Source organism: Wyeomyia smithii, chromosome 3, assembly GCF_029784165.1.
Source record: "Wyeomyia smithii strain HCP4-BCI-WySm-NY-G18 chromosome 3, ASM2978416v1, whole genome shotgun sequence".
NCBI classification, from domain to species: Eukaryota; Metazoa; Arthropoda; class Insecta; order Diptera; family Culicidae; genus Wyeomyia; species Wyeomyia smithii.
This window is the reverse complement of record NC_073696.1, coordinates 215,976,645-216,001,654: the sequence shown is the minus strand read 5'-3', so window position 1 is coordinate 216,001,654 and position 25,010 is coordinate 215,976,645. Positions and strand designations below refer to the sequence as shown.

General features: G+C 40.2%; 3 protein-coding genes across 5 annotated transcripts in view; 1 reads left to right on the top strand and 2 right to left on the bottom strand.

Annotated features, from left to right (window-relative positions):
• The window catches only part of LOC129727253 (TLD domain-containing protein 2), a 494,969-nt gene that overhangs the window by 448,893 nt on the left and 21,066 nt on the right, over positions 1 to 25,010 (bottom strand). The gene's annotated exons all lie outside the window — the stretch shown is intronic.
• On the top strand, positions 18,756 to 21,232 carry LOC129732950 (uncharacterized). The gene is made up of 2 exons (XM_055694424.1): positions 18,756 to 18,763; positions 20,108 to 21,232. The coding sequence occupies exons 1-2, from the start codon at positions 18,756 to 18,758 to the stop codon at positions 21,111 to 21,113; spliced, it is 1,014 nt and encodes a 337-aa protein (XP_055550399.1). The 3' UTR covers positions 21,114 to 21,232.
• LOC129732943 (uncharacterized) lies at positions 21,291 to 22,554 on the bottom strand. The gene is made up of 2 exons (XM_055694415.1): positions 22,413 to 22,554; positions 21,291 to 22,183 (listed from the first exon to the last, which is right to left on the bottom strand). The coding sequence occupies exons 1-2, from the start codon at positions 22,552 to 22,554 to the stop codon at positions 21,291 to 21,293; spliced, it is 1,035 nt and encodes a 344-aa protein (XP_055550390.1).

Genomic DNA, 25,010 nt, shown 5'->3' with positions numbered 1-25,010 from the left:
GTTCAACTCCCCCGAACCCAATCAATATTTCCTACGACCTTACACGTAATATTGATTGGAAGCGTTATGAGTCTATTATAGCGGAATCTATCAAAACTCACGAGGAACTTCCTCCGGAGGAAGAATACGCGGAACTTCCTCCGGAGGAAGAAGCTCAGACGAAACCGATACCCAGGGTAGCGATTAGACAGCGCCCTCCCAACAAATGGTGGGACAAAGAGTGCTCTGAGCTGTACGCGCGAAGGTCCGCGGCGTATAAGGACTACCGGGAGTACGGCACTGTCAACCTACTACGAAAGTACGAGGCACTGGGCAGGCAGATGAAGAGCTTAGTAAAGGCGAAAAAACGCGGGTACTGGCGGCGGTTCGTAAACGCGTTGTCGAGGGAAACAGCGATGAGCACTCTTTGGGATACCGCCAGGCGCATGCGGAACCGTGACGTTTCGAATGAGAGTGAGGAGTATTCAGATCGCTGGATACTCGATTTTGCCAAAAAGGTCTGTCCGGACTCTGTACCGGAACAGAAAACCTTTCGCGACGCGTTTATAGTAACTACGGAAGAGCCTCCATTTTCGATGTTGGAATTTTCAATGGCTCTTCTGTCGTGCAACAATAAGGCTCCAGGGTTAGATAGAATAAAATTCAACCTGTTGAAGAATCTACCCGACTCTAAAAAAGACGCTTGTTGAATTTGTTCAACAAGTTTCTTAAGCTAAATATTGTTCCGCATGACTAGAGGGAGGTAAAAGTCATTGCTATTCGGAAACCCGGGAAACCTGCCTCTGATCACAATTCATATAGGCCGATTGCGATGCTCTCTTGCCTCCGGAAATTAATGGAGAAAATGATCCTCTTACGGTTAGACAAATGGGTCGAAACAAACGGTTTACTTTCAGATACTCAATTTGGCTTTCGCCGGGGCAAAGGGACGAACGATTGCCTAGCGTTGCTTTCTACTGAAATTCAACTCGCATTTGCTCGAAAAGAGCAAATGGCTTCTGCGTTCTTGGACATTAAGGGGGCTTTTGACTCTGTCTCTGTAGAAGTTTTAAGCGCGAAACATCATTCGCAGTAACTTTCACCAAATTTGAATAACTTTTTGCTCAATTTGTTGTCAGAAAAGCATATGTATTTCTCACATGGCGATTCGACAACTTCCCGAATTAGTTACATGGGCCTTCCCCAGGGCTCATGTTTAAGTCCTCTCTTATATGATTTTTACGTCAATGACATCGATGAATGTCTTGCAAATTCATGCACGCTAAGGCAACTTGCAGACGATAGCGTTGTATCCATTACTGGTAGCGAGGCTAGCGATCTGCAAGGACCATTGCAAGATACCTTAGACGATTTGTCTGAATGGGCTCTTAAGCTGGGTATCGAATCCTCTCCGGAGAAAACTGAGTTGGTCGTTTTTTCTAGGAAGCATAACCCAGCTCAGCTGCAGCTCCTACTAACGGGTAAAACGATCTCTCAGGTTTTATTCGCTAAATATCTCGGGGTCTGGTTCGACTCTAAATGCACCTGGGCTTGACACGAAAATGCCAACAGAGGATTAATTTTCTTCGTATGATTACCGGAACCTGGTGGGGCGCCCACCCAGGAGACCTTCTAAGGCTTTACCAAACAACGATATTGTCAGTTCTTGAGTAAGGCTGTTTCTGCTTTCGCTCCGCCGCGAACACGCACATTATAAAATTAGAGAGAATACAATATCGTTGTTTGCGTATTGCCTTGGGTTGCATGCAGTCGACCCATACGATGAGTCTTGAAGTGTTAGCGGGTATTCTTCCGTTGAAACATCGTTTTTGGAATCTCTCTAACCGGTTGCTAATTCGATGCACAGTTATGAACCCATTAGTAATTGAAAATTTCGAGAGGTTGGTCGACCTTCAATCTCAATCCAGATTTATGACTTTATATTTTTACTATATGGCTCAAGATATTTATCCTTCTTCATACGATTCCTCCAATGTCGCACTTTTAGATACTTCTAATAATGCTATATTCTTCGACACCACCATGAAACAAGACATTTCTGGTATCCCGGATCAATTGCGACCCCAAGAGATCCCTAAGATTTTTTCCAATAAGTTTAAACATGTTAGTTATGATAAAAGGTTTTACACTGACGGATCTAATCTAGATGAGTCCACTGGCTTCGGTGTTTTCCACGAAAATTTTACCGCCACCTACAAACTCGATGCTCCTGCTTCCGTGTACGTCGCAGGACTCGCTGCTATTCAGTACTCTCTTGGAATCATCGAAACCCTACCCAAAGACCACTACTTCATCTTCACAGATAGTCTCAGTGCCATTGAGGCTCTGCGATCTATGAAGCCTGTGAAGTACACCCCGTATTTCCTGGGGAAAATACGGCGGTTTTTAAGTGCTTTAACAGATAAAAATTACCGGGTTACCTTAGCGTGGGTCACTTCTCATTGCTCGATTCCGGGTAATGAAAAGGCTGATTCTTTAGCTAAGGTGGGTGCTATTGATGGCGATATTTATGAAAGACCAATTGCTCATGATGAATTTTAAAGCATTTTGCGTCAGAAAACACTCAACAGTTGGCAATTATCATGGAACTCAGATGAACTGGGACGGTGGCTATATTCCAATTTTCCTAAGGTATCGACGAAAGCATGGTTCAAGAAGTTGGATGTAGGTCGGGACTTCATTCGCGTGATGTCCAGACTTATGTCCAATCACTACACGTTAAACACGCATCTCTTTCGTATAGGGCTTGTAGACAGTAATCACTGCGTTTGTGGCGATGGCTACCATGACATCGAGCATTTTGTTTGGTCGTGTACAGAATACTGTGGTGTTAGGTCCGAGCTTATAGATTCCCTTCGGGCCCGAGGAAAACAACCGAACGTACCCGTTAGAGACATTCTGAGAAGCGGTACTCTCCAGTACATGACACAGCTATACTGCTTTCTGAAAAACGCTGACATTAAAATTTAAAATTTTCTTTGTCTATTTGTCAGATTAAGGATACAAATATGCTATGCTGAAGACACGGAAACGAAGAGCCCGCATCTATGCTTACACAAATATTTTGAACCCACAACAAACAAGAATACAATTGCTCTACCAGTTGAAAAACGAAGTTCCAAAATAGTTTTAAGTCAAAATTGTATCTCCCCTCCTCTCACCTTAAATCCCCACTAGCTCGTAGTCGGCCGCGAGAATAAAAAAAGGCCTCCCTCTTTTCCCTGCTAACGTAGAATTAATACGAATTGTACTTGGCTCAGTAAAACAGAAAATGTATCGTGCCATGTCAAATAAACTAATTTTAAACCAAAAAACATTAGTGACATGTTACAACGCGGTTAGCCGTGAGCTAAACAGGCGGATAGCAGTTGCAAACAGGGCCTTCTACTCTACTAAACACTAATTCTTCCCGTGGCCGGCCATGAAGCATGGACGTTTTAAGAGGCCAATCGGCGCGTTATTGGTGTTTTTGAGCGTAGAATTATGCGTTCAATCCTTGGCAGCAAACTAGAAAATAGTGTTTGGTGCAGACGCATGAACCATAAAGTGTACCAGGTGCACAAATCGGCGGACATAGTTAAGCGGATAAAACACGGCAGGTTGCATTGGGCTGGGTATGTAGCTAGAATGCCGGAAGAACATCCAGCGGAGACTATATTTCAGAAATCCCGATAGAGGTCGTCGACTTCGAGGTAGGCCCCACACTCGTTGGATGTGTGCTGTCGTCGAGGATGCCCGCGAAATAGGTGTAGGGGGAAATTAGAGGATAGCAGCCCTAGACCGAGTGACATGGCGACGTATTCTGGATTCGGATTGGATCGATAATCGGTCTGTCGTCGCAAAACTAAAAGTAAAGTAAATGTTTCCTACAAGCTGCTACGGAAAATTTTTGTTATATTATCATTATTAAATATTCAAATGATTTCGTTTTTTTCATGAAGGATAGATTATTAGTTTTTTCATCCACTGCACAGTGGTCTAAACTCGAAAAATCGTGATCGTTTTAGATTTGACTGTGAAATATTGATTTTATGTACCCAGTGTCTTCAGCAAGTTTATTCCATATAACAAGGCGTTTCTTATGGCGTTTCCGATTTTTTCATCAACCCCTCTAGTAGTTAGATAAAAAAAATTATTTTTTCTAATTTTCAAAATACCCGATTGCTTTCTTCAGCAAAGTTGTAGGAAAATCTATAAAAAAAAGAATTGCTGAAAACTGTAATCTTCTATCTTTACGTCTGATATGACGAAATAGAGTTTTACGAGGAACAGTCCTCAAAATTAGTTTTTTGTCCAAAACTTTTTCTGTAATCGTCGAAACAGTTCGAGATGTTTTAAGATTTCGTTCATTCTGCTAAACCTCTCATTTTTGTAGAATATATTGGTTTGATATTTTCATTTGTTGTAAAGATATTTCTAGTTTTTTGCTGAAAATAGCCATATTTTCTTCAACTTTATTTCTTTTCATCAGGGCCGCATTTTGGTGCTTGGGGCCCGGGGCATTTGTCCCCTTTGCCCCACCCCCTTAAATCCGGGCCTGAACTTCACAATTTCATCGCAGTAACAACAAATGTTAGTTGAAACCTCAGAATTTCGTTAGTGCAACAAATGCTCACACAATTTATTATTTTATTAAATCCACTATATTTTTTTGAATAAATCCACTATTACAATCCTGAGTCCAAACGGTAATCGACAAAATGGTTTTTTCCAATGGTCCGAAGTGCTCAAAAATGCAACAATCAGCGGTTGCGGTGAAAAATAGAATTTTTTCGGAGGGTGGTAACAAATTAACTAAAATAGATAATTGAGTTAGATACGTTTTCCATAGGTTATTATCTTAGCTTTTTTTTCCTGTATGGACTTCCTCACTGCGACCAGAATCGTAGATCTATTGTGAGATATGCCCGGGTGTCTGCTGTATCCCGCACTTCTGTTAATAGCAATTCCTCTATTGAGAAGTGGCAGGCTTATTTTTATTGTTTATCAGTGCTTGTGTGTAATGTGCTACTCTTCCTTACACGCTTACTGTTCTACTATACCGATACTCGTTCCTCTAGCAAAATATCACCAATTATAATTCCCTGGAGAAGTTTCGTCGTGCGTCCTTCTGGCCAGTTTTATTGATAAGAGGGACTTATTTTTTGTTAAGAGTCACGCAAAGGTATTTGTAGATTTCAGCGTGAAGGAAGGGTAACTGGTGGGGAGCCTGAGAATAAACCCATGCTTAAGTCCTTTTTGACATCGGATGGCCTGATTCTACTAAGATTCAAACCCATGACCATCCGCTTGACAAAGCGGACTCTGTAACCTTGCGGCTACGCAGCTCCCACATTATCTTAGCTTAGTTTAAAAAGAATTCTACGCCCTTGCGAGCCATGGCGGACAAAACATGCATGTTTTTGAGTTCCTTTTTCGTTTTGTTTATCCATTCCTCTTCAGTTTTAGCGATAAAACTGTTGGAGTAGATCTTACGCTTCAAGCTAACTCACCAACTTGGGTAGCACATCGATATTTAGACGCTCTTTCTCTTCCAACGATCGCCTCGAGTTATGGGTTGACACCAGATCCAGCCAAAACACCGGGTCTTCGGCCTTATGGTATTCTTGACTAGCGACGCAACTCTCGGCAGGCACTTCGTACTTCAAATTTCCCCGTTCACGGTCAGTCCGGAGCGAAATAAAAACGGCTTTGACATCCCCTTCTCGCTGATTGTCAGCCAGAGCAGCACCTTCTTGAGGAACTTGGTGTGTGAAATAAACTCCACCTCGGAGCTCACTTGCTCCGTGGGGGAAGTAAAAAACTAATTGCCCTACCAGTCTTTGCCATCTGGGGTAAGACAAGTCGCAATTTGCCGGGAAAACCGACTTGATCATCGTATTCAGGCGCTGCCGCTGCGTCATTGCCTGCAGCTCCGAGACCAGTGGACGGGACTGCCGCTTCCTCACATGTATGTTCGCCAGGTTCTTTTTTACTGTTTGGCCGGTTGCACCGGCCCCCCGGCCAAGCCCACGCAGCGATGTAGCCATTTTCCCTTCGATCTTCCTCTTCAGCATCCATTGGGACTTCTTGCGCTCATATTCGTCGGCAGTCCGGAACCAAACATTCTTTCGATGCTTTGATTGGTGTCCAACAGTGCCAAGATGTTGCAGATGCCGAAACGGGCGTACCCGATGTCCACGAACTGCCGTACGATGTCCGTTTTTGACGCGACGTTCTTTGAACGTGCACACTTCTAAACGGAGTAGCTTCACTGTTTTCACCATCACGGTTAGAGTTCTGATTGATAGAGCTGTCAATATTTTTCTGCTAACTCATGTGCTACTATGATTGATGCTGCATGGTTTGTTTTGTCAGTGCGTGTGAGGATAAACCCATGAAAAATCGGCAAGATTTGTCCATGTTTTTACTGCCGTTGAACATGATGCAACAATCACTAAATAATATTGTTGTACATTAATGGATCATTTGTCCGTTTAAACCAAGGTGAAAGGCTGCATGTGGCGAAGGAAAAAGTACTTTTTTAACAAGACAACGCTCCCGCTTATTCGTCTAGCTGTACGATCGATAGATTCAAGGATTTTCGGCAAATTTGGCTTCAAATGGCCATTTATTGTTTCCCCAGTTGAAAATGTAGCTTTCTGAAAGACTATTCCGTTCGATTGAAGAAATAGAGCTGGAAAGTAACTACTATTTTTAATGATTTCACGTGTTATTTGTTAACTGTTTATAGATTGATCTCAACACACAACACGCACACTCCAAGAAATCAAACCCAATAGCCAAATTTGTAACTCTATTGAGTTACAATTTTGGCTAATGCCCAAAAGAATTGTACCTACTAGTTATCCACACATTTTCGCTCCATCTTGAATTTTAGTTGGCGGTTGATAGTGTAGTGGGAAGAGTTTGTACCAGAGACAGATGGAACTTTTTTAAATTTTTAAAATATTAGGAGTTTAAATGTTAGATTTTTTATCCACGTTGTTGAACTCTCAAGTGCAATTTTGCGTTGTTTTAGACTAATGGTGTCAGAATTTAAAGAAAGAGAAAGTTTATGCTTGGGCCAAAGCTGGTAGGACGAAAACGATTGGTATTCTGTAAGGGCTTATGAATATTTTAGTTTTTAGATTTTGTAATTTTATTGTTTGTTTCATGTTGTCTCAAAAATAGTAGAATTCCCTGAAGAAGGTGCAATATACACCGAAACGTCGGATGAAGGAGCAATAGTAGTTGTTTTATTGCCAGAAAGACTGCGAGGCCGGAAAACACCCACGTATAAACCATGTAATATCAACTACACAGATAACATTCGTATATTATGTAACGCGGAATTTGAAGCTTTCATAGAAAGGGGTTTAACGAAGTGGAGAGGTTTTGATCAGGATTCACGAAGAAGATTGTTGCGATGCCTTTCTCATAGAAATGTAAAGCAATCACCTGCAAAACCGAAGATATAAAAGTGCTCCGAAGAGCCGAATGGCATATATCACTCGACTCGGTTGGACGAACTGAGCATTTTCTGTATGTATATGTGTGTGTGTGTGTGTGTATGTGTAGATTTTTATTCCCACTCATTTTTCTCAGAGATGGCTGGACCAATTTTCATGATAAAAAGAAGAAAGATCAAGTTGTAAATCACGAAACATCATTATCTATGAAACTACACAACCGATTTGAAAAAAATTGGTTTTAAATAAACGGGCCACCTTAAACATTAAACATGTGGTTCAAAAGTTATGGAAATAAACGTGTTCTGGAAACTGTTTAATCTCACTCATGTTTCTCAGAGATGGCTGACCCGATTTCAATAAAATACGTGTCAAATGAAAGGTCTAGCTTCCTCATAACATCCTATTAAATTTTATTGTAATCGGAATGTAACTTCGTCTGTAATGTATCAAAATGTGAAAATCATGAAACTTCATTATCTCACAAATTACACAATCGATTCAAATAATATTAGTATCAAATTAACGGACTAGTTAAGGGTTAACTAACTATTTTCCTATTACAAACATTTTCTACTACTACAAGTTTCCTACTACAAAAAGTTGAATCTAGAATGATATATAATCCGACCTATATATGAGTACAGTGACGTTTCGACTATACCAGGAATAAAAAAAAAATCGCACATATATTTACCTGATTTGACAAGCAATCTGCCCATGTAGGAAAAAGAGTTCACCGTTCATGACTACCGGGACTGTAAACGGGGAGATCATCTTTTGTGTTACGTAATTTATGGATGTCGCCTTATCGATCATTTATATTCTTTACTAACTGCTCAAATATACAAAGATGAATGCTGCAAGAAGAGATTGCTACTACTTTATTAACAGCAAAGTTAAAAAAATGGAAAAAACGTGGTTCACTCTACAATCCCCCAATTCTCTACCGTGTTCTTTCATGATTTCTGGCAAACCTTCCCTTGCCCTCTGATACTGACCGCTTGGTTTAGAAACAACCCCTTTACTGCACTTTTCGCTCATCATCACGAACTAACAAAAAAAACTGTTAACGCTAGATACAAACTAAGATTTGGTTTGTGAAACTTCTCTCTTTTATTTCAAGACAATAACATTTAACTGTTTTTTTTTCTTTCCGAGTCAAGTTAGAAACAAAAAAAAATTCAACTGCGGTCAGTGAACATAAATCCCTGTTCACAGCAACAATTAAGAAAGCAATTTTCCCGGTTTGTTCATCCCGTTTTCACGTCGAGAAGGCCAAGATCGCACAGTTTCCGCAAACTCGCCAAGATTAGCGTTAGCACCCCCAACTGAAACAACGAAACCGAACGAAGACAGTGTGTGTAAGAAGAGCTCACTGTCTAACGACAAGAAGGTCGTAAAACGGGGCAGGCATAAAACAGAAGATTGAAAAGGTGCAATTCCTGCGGAAGGAACCGCCACAGCGAATCATTCTTGCTTTTTACGATATCTTCCCATACCAGCAACCCCATTACCGCGCGGTACCGTATTCAACAGTTTGTATTAACATACCTATGTTTTAGCCTTTTTCGACAAATTGTCTTCCTGCGTCACGGGTCTCATGTTTTCTCGATAACAATAAAATTCGGCAATGGACAACAAGAAAAAGGTGGCATTCGCGCACAAAGTCTTTCGCACAACTTATTATTTAAAGATTACTGGCATTCAAAATTCATCCTCAACCTCACAAACCTAATCCTGCCGGTGACAGCTTCTTGCGCCTTGATATTTTCAATCGCCTCAAAGTCAAACACGCTTTTCACGAAAAGGGAAGGGGGAAAAGACCAAAAGGGCTTCCACTTCCAGTGGAGAATCGGGGTAAAATTGCGGTATATCGTGTGAAAATTAATCTTCCACGCGCGTATACAGCAGTCATCGCCGTCGGAGAAGAAAAAAAAAAGTAGGAGGGTGGTATTCAAGACACGACCGCATGACGTTGACTACCGTATTCTTAAAAAAAAAATATTCCATTGAAGCAAATAGTATAGGGAATTGCAACGCTTCTTTTACAAAACTTCTGTAACAAAATTTCGAGGCTCCAAAAGGTACCAGTTTCCGATTATTTTCGTCCAGAATTCCAGCCATTTTAGTATTTTGCAGTAGCCATTTATTACTAACAGCCACCAGCATAACGGGTGAAACCGGCACGAGATGACCGGTACTATTTTGTCTTTCCTCCTTTCAGCTGCTAACACCTAGCGCTGTCGTGAAATTAACATCAACATGAACATGCATTTTTGCAAGGTTTTTTTTCCGCTAGCAACAGCAATTGTAAAACATAAAATTCAACTAACCGCTTCTATTATAAAACTGCGAGGCACCAAAAGGTGCCAGTTGCCGATTTCTTGTTTACTGGTTTCCGTCCAGAATTCCAGCCATTTTAGTACTTTGCAGTAGCCACCAGCATCACGGATCAAACCGGCACGAGATGACCGGTACTATTTTGTTTTTCCTCCGAGCGTCCGTATGTATCCGGTACGGTTTAATAATGAAACTGATGGAGTGAAATGTTCGAACGATACGTTTTATACCAAGGCTTCGTCAGATAAATAGAAAGAGGGATGGGCTACATAGATGATGAAATGGCAGAGACAAATGTTTCTTGAAAGCTGCGCCGGCCGCTGTCGTAATATTAACACCAACACAAACATGCATTTTTGCAAGGTTTTTTTCCGCTAGCAGCAGCATTTGGTAAAACAGAAAATTCAATTAGCCGCTTCTGTAACAAAATTTAGAGGCACCAAAAGGTGCCAGTTGCCGATTATAGTTTCCTGGTTAGTCCGTCCAGAATTCCAGCCATTTAAGTGTTTTGCAGTAGCCATTTACTACTAAAGCCACCAGCATTACGGGTGAAACCGGCACGAGATGACCGGTACTATTTTGTATTTCCTCCTTTCAGCTGCTATCACCTAGCGTCCGCATGTCACTGGTGCGGTTTTGGAATCAGAATGATGGGGCGCCGGCCGCTGTCGTAAAATTAACACCAACAAAAAGATGCATATTTGCAAGGTTTTTTCCGCTAGCAGCAGCATTTTGTAATAAAACAGAAAATTCAATTAGCCGCTTCTGTAACAAAATTTCGAGGCACCAAAAGGGGCCAGGTGCCGAATATATCCATTTTTTTGGTCAGTCCGTCCAGAATTCTTTCAAGATAGCGTCCGTATGTAGCCGGTACGGTTTAGTAATGAAACTGATGGGGTGAAATGTTCGAACGGTACGTTTTATACCAAGGCTTCGTCAGATAAATTAAAAGTGGGATGGGCTACGCAAATTATGGAATGGAAGAGACAAATGTTTCTTGAAAGCTGCGCCGGCCGCTGTCATAATATTAACACCAACACAAACATGCATTTTTGCAAGGTTTTTTCCGCTAGCAGCATCATTTGGTAAAACAGAAAATTCAATTTGCCGCTTCTGTAACAAAATTTAGAGGCACCAAAAGGTGCCAGTTGCCGATTATAGTTTCCTGGTTAGTCCGTCCAGAATTCCAGCCATTTAAGTGTTTTGCAGTAGCCATTTACTACTAAAGCCACCAGCATTACGGGTGAAACCGGCACGAGATGACCGGTACTATTTTGTATTTCCTCCTTTCAGCTGCTATCACCTAGCGTCCGCATGTCACTGGTGCGGTTTTGGAATCAGAATGATGGGGCGCCGGCCGCTGTCGTAAAATTAACACCAACAAAAAGATGCATATTTGCAAGGTTTTTTCCGCTAGCAGCAGCATTTTGTAATAAAACAGAAAATTCAATTAGCCGCTTCTGTAACAAAATTTCGAGGCACCAAAAGGGGCCAGGTGCCGAATATATCCATTTTTTTGGTCAGTCCGTCCAGAATTCTTTCAAGATAGCGTCCGTATGTAGCCGGTACGGTTTAGTAATGAAACTGATGGGGTGAAATGTTCGAACGGTACGTTTTATACCAAGGCTTCGTCAGATAAATTAAAAGTGGGATGGGCTACGCAAATTATGGAATGGAAGAGACAAATGTTTCTTGAAAGCTGCGCCGGCCGCTGTCATAATATTAACACCAACACAAACATGCATTTTTGCAAGGTTTTTTCCGCTAGCAGCATCATTTGGTAAAACAGAAAATTCAATTTGCCGCTTCTGTAACAAAATTTAGAGGCACCAAAAGGTGCCAGTTGCCGATTATATTTTCCTGGTTAGTCCGTCCAGAATTCCAGCCATTTAAGTGTTTTGCAGTAGCCATTTACTACTAAAGCCACCAGCATTACGGGTGAAACCGGCACGAGATGACCGGTACTATTTTGTATTTCCTCCTTTCAGCTGCTATCACCTAGCGTCCGCATGTCACTGGTGCGGTTTTGGAATCAGAATGATGGGGCGCCGGCCGCTGTCGTAAAATTAACACCAACAAAAAGATGCATATTTACAAGGTTTTTTCCGCTAGCAGCAGCATTTCGTAACAAAACAGAAAATTCAATTAGCCGCTTCTGTAACAAAATTTCGAGGCACCAAAAGGGGCCAGGTGCCGAATATATCCATGTTTTTGGTCAGTCCGTCCAGAATTCTTTCAAGATAGCGTCCGTATGTAGCCGGTACGGTTTAGTAATGAAACTGATGGGGTGAAATGTTCGAACGGTACGTTTTATACCAAGGCTTCGTCAGATAAATTAAAAGTGGGATGGGCTACGCAAATTATGGAATGGAAGAGACAAATGTTTCTTGAAAGCTGCGCCGGCCGCTGTCATAATATTAACACCAACACAAACATGCATTTTTGCAAGGTTTTTTCCGCTAGCAGCATCATTTGGTAAAACAGAAAATTCAATTTGCCGCTTCTGTAACAAAATTTAGAGGCACCAAAAGGTGCCAGTTGCCGATTATAGTTTCCTGGTTAGTCCGTCCAGAATTCCAGCCATTTAAGTGTTTTGCAGTAGCCATTTACTACTAAAGCCACCAGCATTACGGGTGAAACCGGCACGAGATGACCGGTACTATTTTGTATTTCCTCCTTTCAGCTGCTATCACCTAGCGTCCGCATGTCACTGGTGCGGTTTTGGAATCAGAATGATGGGGCGCCGGCCGCTGTCGTAAAATTAACACCAACAAAAAGATGCATATTTGCAAGGTTTTTTCCGCTAGCAGCAGCATTTCGTAATAAAACAGAAAATTCAATTAGCCGCTTCTGTAACAAAATTTCGAGGCACCAAAAGGGGCCAGGTGCCGAATATATCCATTTTTTTGGTCAGTCCGTCCAGAATTCTTTCAAGATAGCGTCCGTATGTAGCCGGTACGGTTTAGTAATGAAACTGATGGGGTGGAATGTTCGAACGGTACGTTTTATACCAAGGCTTCGTCAGATAAATTAAAAGTGGGATGGGCTACGCAAATTATGGAATGGAAGAGACAAATGTTTCTTGAAAGCTGCGCCGGCCGCTGTCATAATATTAACACCAACACAAACATGCATTTTTGCAAGGTTTTTTCCGCTAGCAGCATCATTTGGTAAAACAGAAAATTCAATTTGCCGCTTCTGTAACAAAATTTAGAGGCACCAAAAGGTGCCAGTTGCCGATTATAGTTTCCTGGTTAGTCCGTCCAGAATTCCAGCCATTTAAGTGTTTTGCAGTAGCCATTTACTACTAAAGCCACCAGCATTACGGGTGAAACCGGCACGAGATGACCGGTACTATTTTGTATTTCCTCCTTTCAGCTGCTATCACCTAGCGTCCGCATGTCACTGGTGCGGTTTTGGAATCAGAATGATGGGGCGCCGGCCGCTGTCGTAAAATTAACACCAACAAAAAGATGCATATTTGCAAGGTTTTTTCCGCTAGCAGCAGCATAAACATCGGAAACAGAAAGTGACAACAACAATAACAACAAAGTCAGATCGATTGTATCCGTTAGTGTCGACTGTGCTTGGGAAGAGAGGTAGTGATTGGCTGCGCGGTATGATTTAGACAATCGATATTAATTACCAATTTTTCAATAGTGTATCTCAAACAATAGTTTGTTTTTGTTACATAAATTTAACCGTAAAAGAATTTCTGATCGATTGATGCCAAAACCTCGAAAACCTGATTATAGATGACTGCAAAATAAGCGCTCAAAACCTGACCACTTTTCTCTGGTTTTCCCTGGTTGAATTACTAGATTTTTAAATTCAGGGGCCTAACTTCGATATAGACGTTAGTCAACGTCAAAAACAACATTTCGTTTCATGCTAGATGGAAAAGTTCAAAAGAATTCGATATTTCGCTTCTGGGGAAGCAAAGAAGCCTGCCACACGAGAGAATCCCAATAGCTGGGAAGCTACGTAGTGTCGTTTTGCTCGCGATGGCGGCGGTTCCTGAAAAGCAGCCTTCAGAAAGTGGGAAAAAAAATTCCCTTTCCGGACAATGCCGGCTTGTTGATGTAGGCAGTTAGCAAGCGGAACGATTCGCTTTGAACAAGGATATTTGAAACTTTTTTTTGGTTGAGTACTGATTTTAATTAGGAAAAAGTGTTCTCGATGGGAATTTTATTTAATTTCAAGGAATCATCCATTCAAACTGCTTTAGCTATGCTTTTTGCGTATTCCAATGAGCAGAAGAAGAAGTGAAATTTATGTGAAACTGAACAGTTTCGCTGGGTGGTTTTCATCGTCAACAATTTATCGCGAGCCACATTACTGTTCACGTGTATCAAATGAAATCGCTATTAACCGTGAAAATATTCAGGATGTTTTACAACCATCAAGAGTAAAAACCGAACGCCTTTTCTTTTTTGAACGCAACCCAACTCATACTACGTGTAATTTATGCGTGGAAGTTACGATCTGAGTTTTTCTCGAAATTATTACGGTATTACCAGATGGGGTACATTTGTGAACCGTGCGATGCTGAAACAACGTAATAAAAACAAAAAAAACTATTGTTTGCTGCCACATGAGAAAGCGAGGAAAATACCTGTTACTGTTTTTGCCGCAAAAGGTTAAGCTGCGTCCGAGTACCTACTGGCCTCCACTCTCTGAACTGTGTTGAAGTTGTATGTTTTTCCTGTGACGTGGAACATATTCTGTTCTTTTGACTATTTTGGTGAATTTATCCAAGCTTTACGTGACTCTATGACCGTTTTTGTTCTACCAAACTCATCTTGCCTTTGCTAATAATATAAACCCACTTTTCTCGAAAGCTGGACTTATTATGGGCCACCGGCTTGGTTATATTTTGTTTTGTTTTTTAACGCATGTTAATGACTTCTGATAGTCAAAGTGAAGTTTAGTGAACGTGAACAACATTTCTCTTCATGTCTTTTATACGACATCCCTGCACCAATGAGCATAACTCTTGAATTTATTTATGTATCGGCATTTTAAGTAGTGTAGCAACTGGTACGTATGCTCTTTTATCCTGAATTTCCATGATCTTGCTTTAGAGTTATTACTAACCCTGTGAAACAGTGATTTCTAAACTTTGTCTGTTGTACCCAGTATGGATATGTAGGCTTCTTCTTGGCTTTATAAGCGCTCGCTGAGCGTTCATCCAGCATATTCAAAGTTATCAATTACGCTCATGCTCTAAGGCAGCCGACCGAATTTCCAACCGAAAAAGATTGATGACTGCGGAAATCGAACTCTTGCCTTCCAGCTTGGACTGCTGTGCTGTTCTTTTTCCGACGGAGTTATAAGGCCCTATTGTCAAAACATATGAATATTCAAAGCATGAGAAAAACAAAAACTTTGAAAAAAGCCTTAACAAAATAGATGCTACAATAATGTATTATCGAAATTGTCGGAATTACTCCTTAAAATAATGTCTCTGTTTTTGAAACAAAGAAATGTTCGTCTGGCTGGGTGCACTGGCCCCTGATACGAATACTGTACTGCCGCTGATGGCAAGTCCGTCCCATTTGCGTTTTCGTGCTGATGAGAAAACGGCAATTAAGAATCGTAACGTTTCAGGAGAAATTTTGCACTTCTATGCTTTTTTAATTAAGACTGTCAACAGAATTAGTTACTGTAATGGCAAACAAAATACTTTTCCGTCAAAAACCGTGCATAAACATCAAATCTTGATTAAATTATGTTAAAAATTTTAGGCTGGGACTCATAGGGTAAACAGGTATAATACGCCCCCCCCTAAGGAACATCGTCAATATTGTAGCTATGTTTATCACAAACAACAAATCTTTCATGCAGTTGGATACATTATTTAGTTGGTAATGCACTGCTATTATTTTGTTTTGTAATTACTGTTACACAAAAACGCCATAATTTTATTAAAAAATATGACTAAATTGCAAGCTTTCCAATCTACCGGGGCAAAACACCCCAGATGCAGTATAATATGCCCCATGCAGTAGCTTCATATGCCAGCTCAGCATGCGAAGTGAAACAACGCTTGAAGTCTCAGAAGCAAACGCTAAAGCAATGAACAAATCAGCTGGGCTAGCGGTGGGGCATATTGCCCGGGAGCTGTAGTGTAGCAGAAAGCATTGAATACTTAAGCAAATTATACAATTTTCATCGTTTCTTCAGTAGATATAGCTGCTTAGAGTTTCATTTGAGATATATAAGTACAAAAACCAGGTAATAAACTTTATACATTAGTGAAAAAACGTTACGGAAACGCTGCAAGAAATTACATCTGAAGCAGCTCAAATCAAAATTGATTTTTGTTTATTTTTTGCTGCTAGTGACAATTATCAAACTTGCACAGAAGGTTGGTCCTATGACCCGCTACGGATTCCTAATAGCCTCATGTCTCATTTTTTGTGTGTTTCCGAATAAATGGACTGAGGCGTTATTCCCCGGGGGGGCGTTTTATACATATTTACCCTATGCGATTACTTTTACGATACCTAGCCAGAATGATAGCAATTAGCCACCTGTGACCGATGATGAAAAACAAACTACTGCAAATCGATTTAAGTGCTAGGCTTGCGTTTGGAACAAATCCGTCGCTAGTCGATCTACAAATGGCCTTCTCTTGTGCTTCTACAGAATGATTGGATGATTTTGTACTGTAGCGAGAACCACACTGTGATTGAATAACTGCGCCATCCACTTGTTTCGCTATCTGATACTATTGATAAATTCGATTCTCGTTTTATAATTATCTCTAGCATCGATAGGTACTCCAGCACCAACGCGCATGCTATCCATTATGCAGCAGACGATGGATTCGAACAACCGGGAATGATTCGACGCCCAGCACGAGATGAACAGTAACTCGCAAAAAAAACTGCTACCTCAAAGATGAAAAAACCGTGTGATTGTCTCCTAAATATCGACGGAGAGAACTGACTAAACAACTAGTCGGAACCACGAAAGTAGTGAAATAAAATAAATGAAAAGGGTGATGGACTTCGCTGCACATTTTTTGTAGATATACATGCGAACGTTGTGCGCGAAATACATTAGCACGGTGCTCCCACAGACCGTTATTATAAAAAAAATGCACCAAAGAATCTGAGTATACCATTCGATTCGTTATGACGTCCAGAATCTCTGGTCAAAATTTCAATATCATCGTACGGTACATTTTTGAGTAATGCCCTTTTGAAGGTCGTAAAGTACAAAAAAGTGATACCGTACTGCATCAAATTTCGAACACCTAAGCTATGATGTAACATCTTGCACTAAAACTAAACACTCAACTAAAAATGAGTTTTCTCGTCGATCTTAAAGGTTGATAATGTTGGTTATTTTATTTTTGTTGCAATTAAGTGCTATTCATATAGGTTCAAACATGTTTTGTTTATTAAATTAACGAGAATTCAGAACTCGGCTCTGATTCAAATTCCGAACCTTTCAATGTAATCACTAAGAGATAGATAGGCAAACCGTCTCAACCCTGACTGTCACTTTTTTCAACGCCTGCTGATTCCCTGGAAGTAGTCCTAAAGTGATGAACTATACATCACTGGATGAAGGACATTCCGAGGAACGAAATAGTATATAATAATCATATATTTGATTACTCTAGCTTTAATTATGTGGTTTTATTCCAAAGTGTTCGAAGTTTGAGTCAAAACGGTATAAAAACGACGAAATACTTGTTGTAAAGCACGTTTTTCAACCACCATTTCACGAAATAACTTCCAAAATGGTTTCTACACATTCCAAGTATTATATTTCAAGACATTAACAAGGTGAAAAGATTTATTTGAAAATACCACAGTGCACAGAGGTCTAAATTCTAATAATCATGATCGCTTTAGATTTGACTGTGAAAAATTGATTTTATGTACTCAATGTTTTCAGCAAAATTGCTTAATGGAACAAGGCCTTACTTTTGGCGTTTTTGGTTTTTCGATCAATCCACCTAACAGTTAGATCAAAAAAATATTTGTTCTAATCTTCAATATACCAGATTGCTTTATTCAGCAAAGTTTTGGAAAAGTTTAAAAGAAAAACAATTGCTGAATACTACAATGTCCTATCTGTACGTTGAACACGACAAAATAGAGTTTTTGTGGAACACCCCGCTTTAGAATTAGTTTTTTGTCTATAACTTTTTCTGTGATTGTCAAAACTGTATATAGTGGCTGTATATAGTGGAAATTAAAATTTTAATGTTCAAAATCGTAAATTAAAAATAAACCTAACTTCAAAATTGTATGGAAAAACAGCCACAATCCCATTCACCTTAACGTTACATGAGTTTGTAGGGGTAGTCAGGCAAATTTAATTTTTGCTTCATTCAAATGAAAAATATATGACGTAGAAAACCCCTGCCGAAGTAGTCCCACACCCTAATACAATTTTACCCATCATCATTTCTGTCAATGGCTATAGGTTATTTTAGAAATATATAAAGTGGGTAATATTTCTATTTGCCGTGATATTCTTGTGAAGTTTTCTAGAGAAGTGTTCCAAAAGGTATTATCGGGTTTAATCAATTGTTTAATTTTAACCGCTACGCTTTATTGAACATATCTTGTGGTATATTATTTACATTTTTTGATAGCGGAGAATCCAATCTTATATTCCAAATGAAGAACATGGTAAAAGAAGTTACTAAAACTGTGCTAAAGTTGAGATTGCCTTTCCGAGTGCTTACCACAGATAACATGATAATAGTTGAAAAATCTCACTGAATTGGAAATTGAAAATTTATGTTATACATTTTATTAGTTTGTGCTCTTTTCGGAGCTTTCTGGCATACTTCTTATTCACATTGAAACCACCTCATAGGAGTCAGGCTGTTTGACCAAATGGTGACAGGCTCGCCTTCTCAATGGTCTACCACCAACAGATTGTGTCTTATTTACAATACAGCGTAGAATTTAAAACCGAGGCAGTGAGAGTATGGAGAAGTGAGTGGATCAGCATGTTCAATTGTGAAGTTCAAGCGATTAAACCTCAGTAGCTTTTAAACCGCCACGTAAACGTGCGTTGATGTTGCCTTCTGAAAAAAAAAGATCGAGTACTCCGTTTTATAATCGCGGAAATTACCCAGCATCTAAAAAATTTTTGGCACTGCAAATGAGCATGAAATAGAGTACCTATAGGTACATTTTTGCACTTATTTGTTTGACTGAGATATGTACCCAAAAATGGGTAGTTCCATACATTTCAGTTTGGAGACATTTTTCATAATTTTGTCGGTTCTTGAAAAACCAAACCAAACATTCGCTCTTAATTGCACATTGATCTCTACTAAGTGACAATCACGAACAATTAGGTTTAAAATAAAACAAAGATAACGCCTAACTAGAGCCGTCTTTTGCGTTCAAACGATGCTTATATTCCGATAGCAAAATTTGTTTTCTTTTTTTTTCTAAGTTATGCCATGTCGAGAAGAAAATTGAAATTGCAGTAGAGTACTAACCATACATATCTTATAACGAGATCGTTCTACATCAAAATTATTAAAAGACAAATGAATTGTTTAATTTAATTCAACTATTTAAATTATGTTCCAAAAATATAACACAATATATAACATGCGGCTTTAACACAATGCATTTCACTGATCAATTTTGATTCTGCCGAAAAAATTTAAATATTACTGCTTTGTTTTTGGTTATGTCATTGGATCACCTGAATTCGAAATTCACAACGGACTAGAAGCATTACATAATGCAATCAAAAAACCATCAACCCATGGACAAGCACGTGAAAAATCAATATGCAGTGCTTGTAAATACGCAAGCCCACGGTCCTGCCTTCGACCCTAGCCTATCAGTGGACGATCTGGAGCTTGTGTGCTGCTCCGTATGCCATCTTGCTGCTGCTGCTGTTGCTTCCGTGGATGCTTTCCGCACACATGAAATCCTACGTTCAAAGTCAAGAGCTGCCCTGCTTCGGATGTTGACCACTCCACTCCACCCCCTCTGATAGGTTGCATTCCAACAGATAGGAAACTTTGCTCTGTCGCGAGTTTTTCCTATTGTGCGTTTAAATAAAAATTATCAACAGGGCGCTGTTAAACTGGCAACTCAGTTGACTTTCGACGTCAAAATCATGACAAAACTTATATTCTCGCAGCACTGCGAAGCAACTGTCAAGTGAAATCAACAAGAAGTATTTAATCTGACTTGAACATCGTTGCTATTTTAAAAGTTAATTTTGAACATAATAAGGAGGGATCCGTTACGTGAGTTGTATAAAGTCTTTTAATTCGTGTAGAAATGTACAAATGATAAATTTATTCCCAGGAATTTCGACGAAACCAGCGAATATGCATACGAGTATGTGGAGTACGAAGCCAATGAGGCCACTGGCACACTCGATAGGGAAGGTGCAGCTGGTTCAGTGCATAATGAATATGTTTTCACCTTTACTGCCATCTTTTTTCAACGTTTTTTTAAAAGCCAATTGCGTCCAAAAGAATGGACAAGGCAAACTGTTTATGGAGATACGGTTACTGATATCGTAGATTTTTTATGGGATGTTGCAAAGGTAAAAATTGAACGGCAGGTGATATTTGATAACGATATCCCCAAATGGTCAGAAAATGCAACTCCCACAGTGAATGATGCGAATGACTTCGTCTCACTGCAAGACACTACTAAAAAGAAATGCTATTCAATAGATTCTCTCACAGCTAGAATTTTGAGAGGTTGGAAAGATAAGCAGGTGCGAGTATATGTGTACGTTTGGTCGATGAATGTGGAAACTAGCAGTCAACATCAAGCCATATTGCGCAAGTTACTTTCTCCACAAAATACAGATAAAGCTGGGGCACATTCAATAAGAGACGATTCAGCTCTAGCGGATGAACTCCGCGATAATCATACTCATCTGGAAGGCCATTACAGCTCATGGCTTCTATGGGCAAATTTTATTCACTCATCTCCAGCGCATAAGCATGATGAATTGAAAAGATCTGCAACACCATCATTACAATTATCGAAATATTTTCGTTGGGTTGCAACGTCTGAGCCAAGCAGATTGAAGGCCGTACATAAAGGATTAATTGTCGCTCAACACAATAATAGTGGATGGCTGAGAGAGATTGGAAATGTAAAACAGGTTGTAATTAATGCTAAAATGTTATTAGATGGAGCCCTATTGAAAATAGAAGAACTGGAACAACGAGGATTTGCTGGAAACGATCTTTTAACCTCCATGGAGTCCGCAGTTCGACCGGAGGATACCGATTTGAGCAATAATTTCATGAACAGCGTGATTGATTGTGAGGACGTGGATCACCAAGATTGAAATCTTCAGCTATTCCATAGTTCAAAAATCACATCGAAGACCGTTAGCGTTACTAAGCAATATAATGTTCTTTTTTCGTTTTTATTTTAATCAATCAAATGCTTTATAAAATAAAAAACTAACTAACGTTCGCCATTATGGCGTACAAAAAGCTGAATAAATTTGAATATAGAAAAATTATCTAATTATTTCATGACGCAATCCATTTTCTGGCAGAAATGTACCACCCGGAAGGTAACCACAGTGCTCAAAAATTTTTGTCGCTGGGAATATTCTGAAACGGGTAACTACATCGCAAATATCAGAGAGGATCGGAGAACCTTCAAGATGCTCTTTTCTCAATAGTCTCTTCATAAGTCCAAATACAATCTCGATTGGATTAAAAAATGGACAATACGGTGGTAAAAATATCGGAATTATGCCAATCGATCGAAGGTAGCGTATCATATTTGCATCACAATGGATCCTTGCACCGTCCATAATCCAGATAGAGTGTAAACCCGGATATTCATGTACCTCTTTATTCATCAGGGCAAACTTTCGGCAACAATCAAAAAACTTTAATCTGTTAAAAGTTCCATCGGTCCAGAAACTGTCAATCATTCCACCAACGCCGAGAAAACACAGGAACGATACTCGTGGTTTTCTGTAGAATTCACCGCGAAAAATAAATTTTTTCCCTACCACACCATATCCCTTTTTGCGCAGCATATCGCGATTGTCGAAGCTTACTTCGTCCAAGAAAACGAGATTACTGAGATCCCAAGGAATGGATAATAACTCTCGAATGAACCTCGTAATTTCATCCTCCCGAATTTGTATGGCTCTTCGCTCTATACATTTCCACGTCATGCCTGCTTCATGAAGAATGATACATATTGATGATGCACTGATGGAAACGAAAAACTTTTGGTAGAATCTATGTTTCGCTTCATCCAAAAACAGTATGAGTTCTCGATTGAAGAGTTCAACAATCCAGTGTCTTTTTTCAATACTGAATTTTTTGTAAACCTGTAATCTCTGCTTTCGTTTGTATACTCCGTCATGTTCATATTTAATTATCCAATTGCCTATGAAATATAAAAAAATAAAAAGGTTTCAATTCAGTAGCGTAACGAGACAGCGACACCCGGGCGAAAAATTAGGATGTCATCCCCCTCCCCCCCATTCCGGCACCAGGTTACAGGTGAAGCATCTTGTAACTGTTCATTGTAATTCATCTTTTTTAGTGAAAAATATATACCACGCTTGACTTAGCATCAGGTAGTCGTCTGATGGCATAATCAAAATCAGTCTTACCTATAGTTGATATAGATTTTCCGTATATTTGTGCAAGTTCCGTTCTGGATATTCCCAGGAAGTAATAGCCGTATAACGCATGATAAACGGTGTTGGGCAAAGCATGTTGATGAAATACTGTTTGCGTAATCATGTTAGACATGTTTATATGTGAAACAGCTGTAGTGTAACCCGATATTTAATTATTTTTTCGCAATTTTCGGAGATTTTTTTTTGTTCACACAAGATTTCCGGAGACTTAAATTATATGAAATTTTAACCAATGTGTTTAGCTCAAAACAATCATATTGTTTTGATTTTGACTGTCAATCTTATGTTTGACGTTAGAGTCGGAAGAAAGTTCGGAAGTCGAAAGTCAGACTTCCGAACTCCAATTTAGTGCTGGCGACACAATATATTCAAGGCTAACAATGGCCTTTATTATTATTCTTCGTTTTTTTTTTCTGATTGGCATGGTAGTCTAGCTGACTCTGAAGTCAAATATAAAGACAACAATAATCTAAAATATTCAAATAAAGTTCATTGTTAAATTTTGGAAGTAATTGAAACAAGTTCCTTTGGGTGTCGTTCGAAAAACCACAGATCAGTTCTAGATATTCAGAAACGCTTGTCGAACGTGTAGCTTGGACAGGATAGTTTGTAACCGTTGCCGGTCACAGCATAATGCAGTACGGTTGAGTTGGAAGCGATAAAATATTCTTACTATAAAATTTAGAATATAACACTTAAGTCCTGTAAATATTCACCTTGATTAGTGCTCAGTTGGGTTGTGTCTAAGGTAAGATCGCCAAAATGTAGGCCACGCGTCGCACGTCCATGCGTCGATCCCTTAGATAGCCGAAATAAATTATATAAGGAAACCCGAGTGAGATTACTTCACATGCAGGTTCAAAACGAACCTTTCTAGGAAAGTTGAAGGAAAGAGAAGGCAAAACTACGTGCGTAGGTCAAAACGAACCGAAAGAATTATTTAGCGAATTCCGAGTGATCCCGAAGGATTTTCGATTATGTACTGACGTACTTCCGGCAAGTAGTCAGGTCTCCTAGTTTATCTGAGGGCTAAAACTGTACGATCACTTCGTTCCAAACCGCCAAACATAGTGGAAGTGAATAGTTTCGCGTTAGGTCACTGCTTCAAGGTAAAAGCAGAGAGTGCTAGGGAAGTAGTTCATGAGCTAAAGTTTTTGTATTTCTCAGGAGGTAGAATAGAACGTGCGAAATAGTTCAAGTGTTAACCCGATTCGTGTGCAGGATAGAAAAAAAGAAGGTAACCACGTGCGCAGAGGCTAACGCCCCGTGCGAGAGGCTAACGACCCCTTTTTGTGTATGCCATCAGGCAATTTCTATCCTAGGAATCGGAGATTCCACGAGAGAGCACGTTTTCCATACGCTTGCCGCACCGCTTGCGCGCCACCCGTTGCCCGCTACCACGTTGAGTCAACATCGACAGATTCGCCGGACTCGTCCAGAAAATACTTCTGTTGGCCCGGATCAACCCATTCCGGCCGGCACCTGCAGTTACGTTGGCGGCAAATGCCGCATCCCATTTGTCATCGGCGGATAATTAGAAATCCCCGCCAGCCGCCACAGGCGGCGAGAGAGAGAAACCAGAACCACATGCATCGATAGAACTACAGCCAGATTCCACCAGCAGCAACAACTGATCCCCAGAGAGAGATTCGGTGAGTCCGTTCCACTTATCTTACAAAGTACCGCCGAAAGAAGACGCCATGCGGCGTATGTGAAGCCGCGAGTCGGCCATTTTGAAGTCCCCGCTTTAGTCGGGCCGAAGAAAAATTAATAGAAAAATTTGAGCTCAAGTGACACGATTCGTCACATGTAACTGAAGTTACGGACGCGCCGTAACGTAAATTGCGATCGCTTCTGGGAGACCAAGTCGATCTATCCTTGGCTCTCGGGAATAGTTTATGAATGATTAAGTAGAGTCGTTATGCCCGCACGTACCGTGAGAGTACGAGAGAAAAAGAGATAAGCTTGGAGGAGAATTCGCACCCGAAACAGAGTAGAAAGTTAGAAGTAAAACCCATGTACATATATAATAAGCTGAATCGAAAATTAACCCAATTATGTTACGTCGTGAATAAACCCGCTTTTCGAGTAATGCAAATTAGATAATGAAATGTTTCCCTAGTCACCTTAGTTCGTTCGCTCCGTTTAGTTCGCAGCATGCGAAAGTCTCAGGCATGCAAATGTTCGGTTCCTCTCGAGTTGGCGCTGTCTGGTGGCGAGTTTTGTAAGTTTCCCGTGATGATAAAAGCTTAAGTGATTTCTATATCGAGAATTATGTACGGTGAGCTTTGGGTTCGTTAAGTTTCTTTCCGAGTTGTGCACCGGTTTTGGCGGAAACTAGCTAGCGAGCTGAACCGATCTGAATTCTTTCTCCGAAGGGATTCAACTTGGACTTGCATAGAAAAGCAGTCTCATCCGGGCAACATTTATCTTGGCGGTAGTCTCCGTAAGGAGTGGCGCTTAAACTACTCGCTTAAGCATGATCGGTTCGCGACGGCTACATTTTGGCGCCCAACGTAAAAGTACGAATTAATCTTTGGTGGATAAAGGCATTTCAGAATGAAGTTT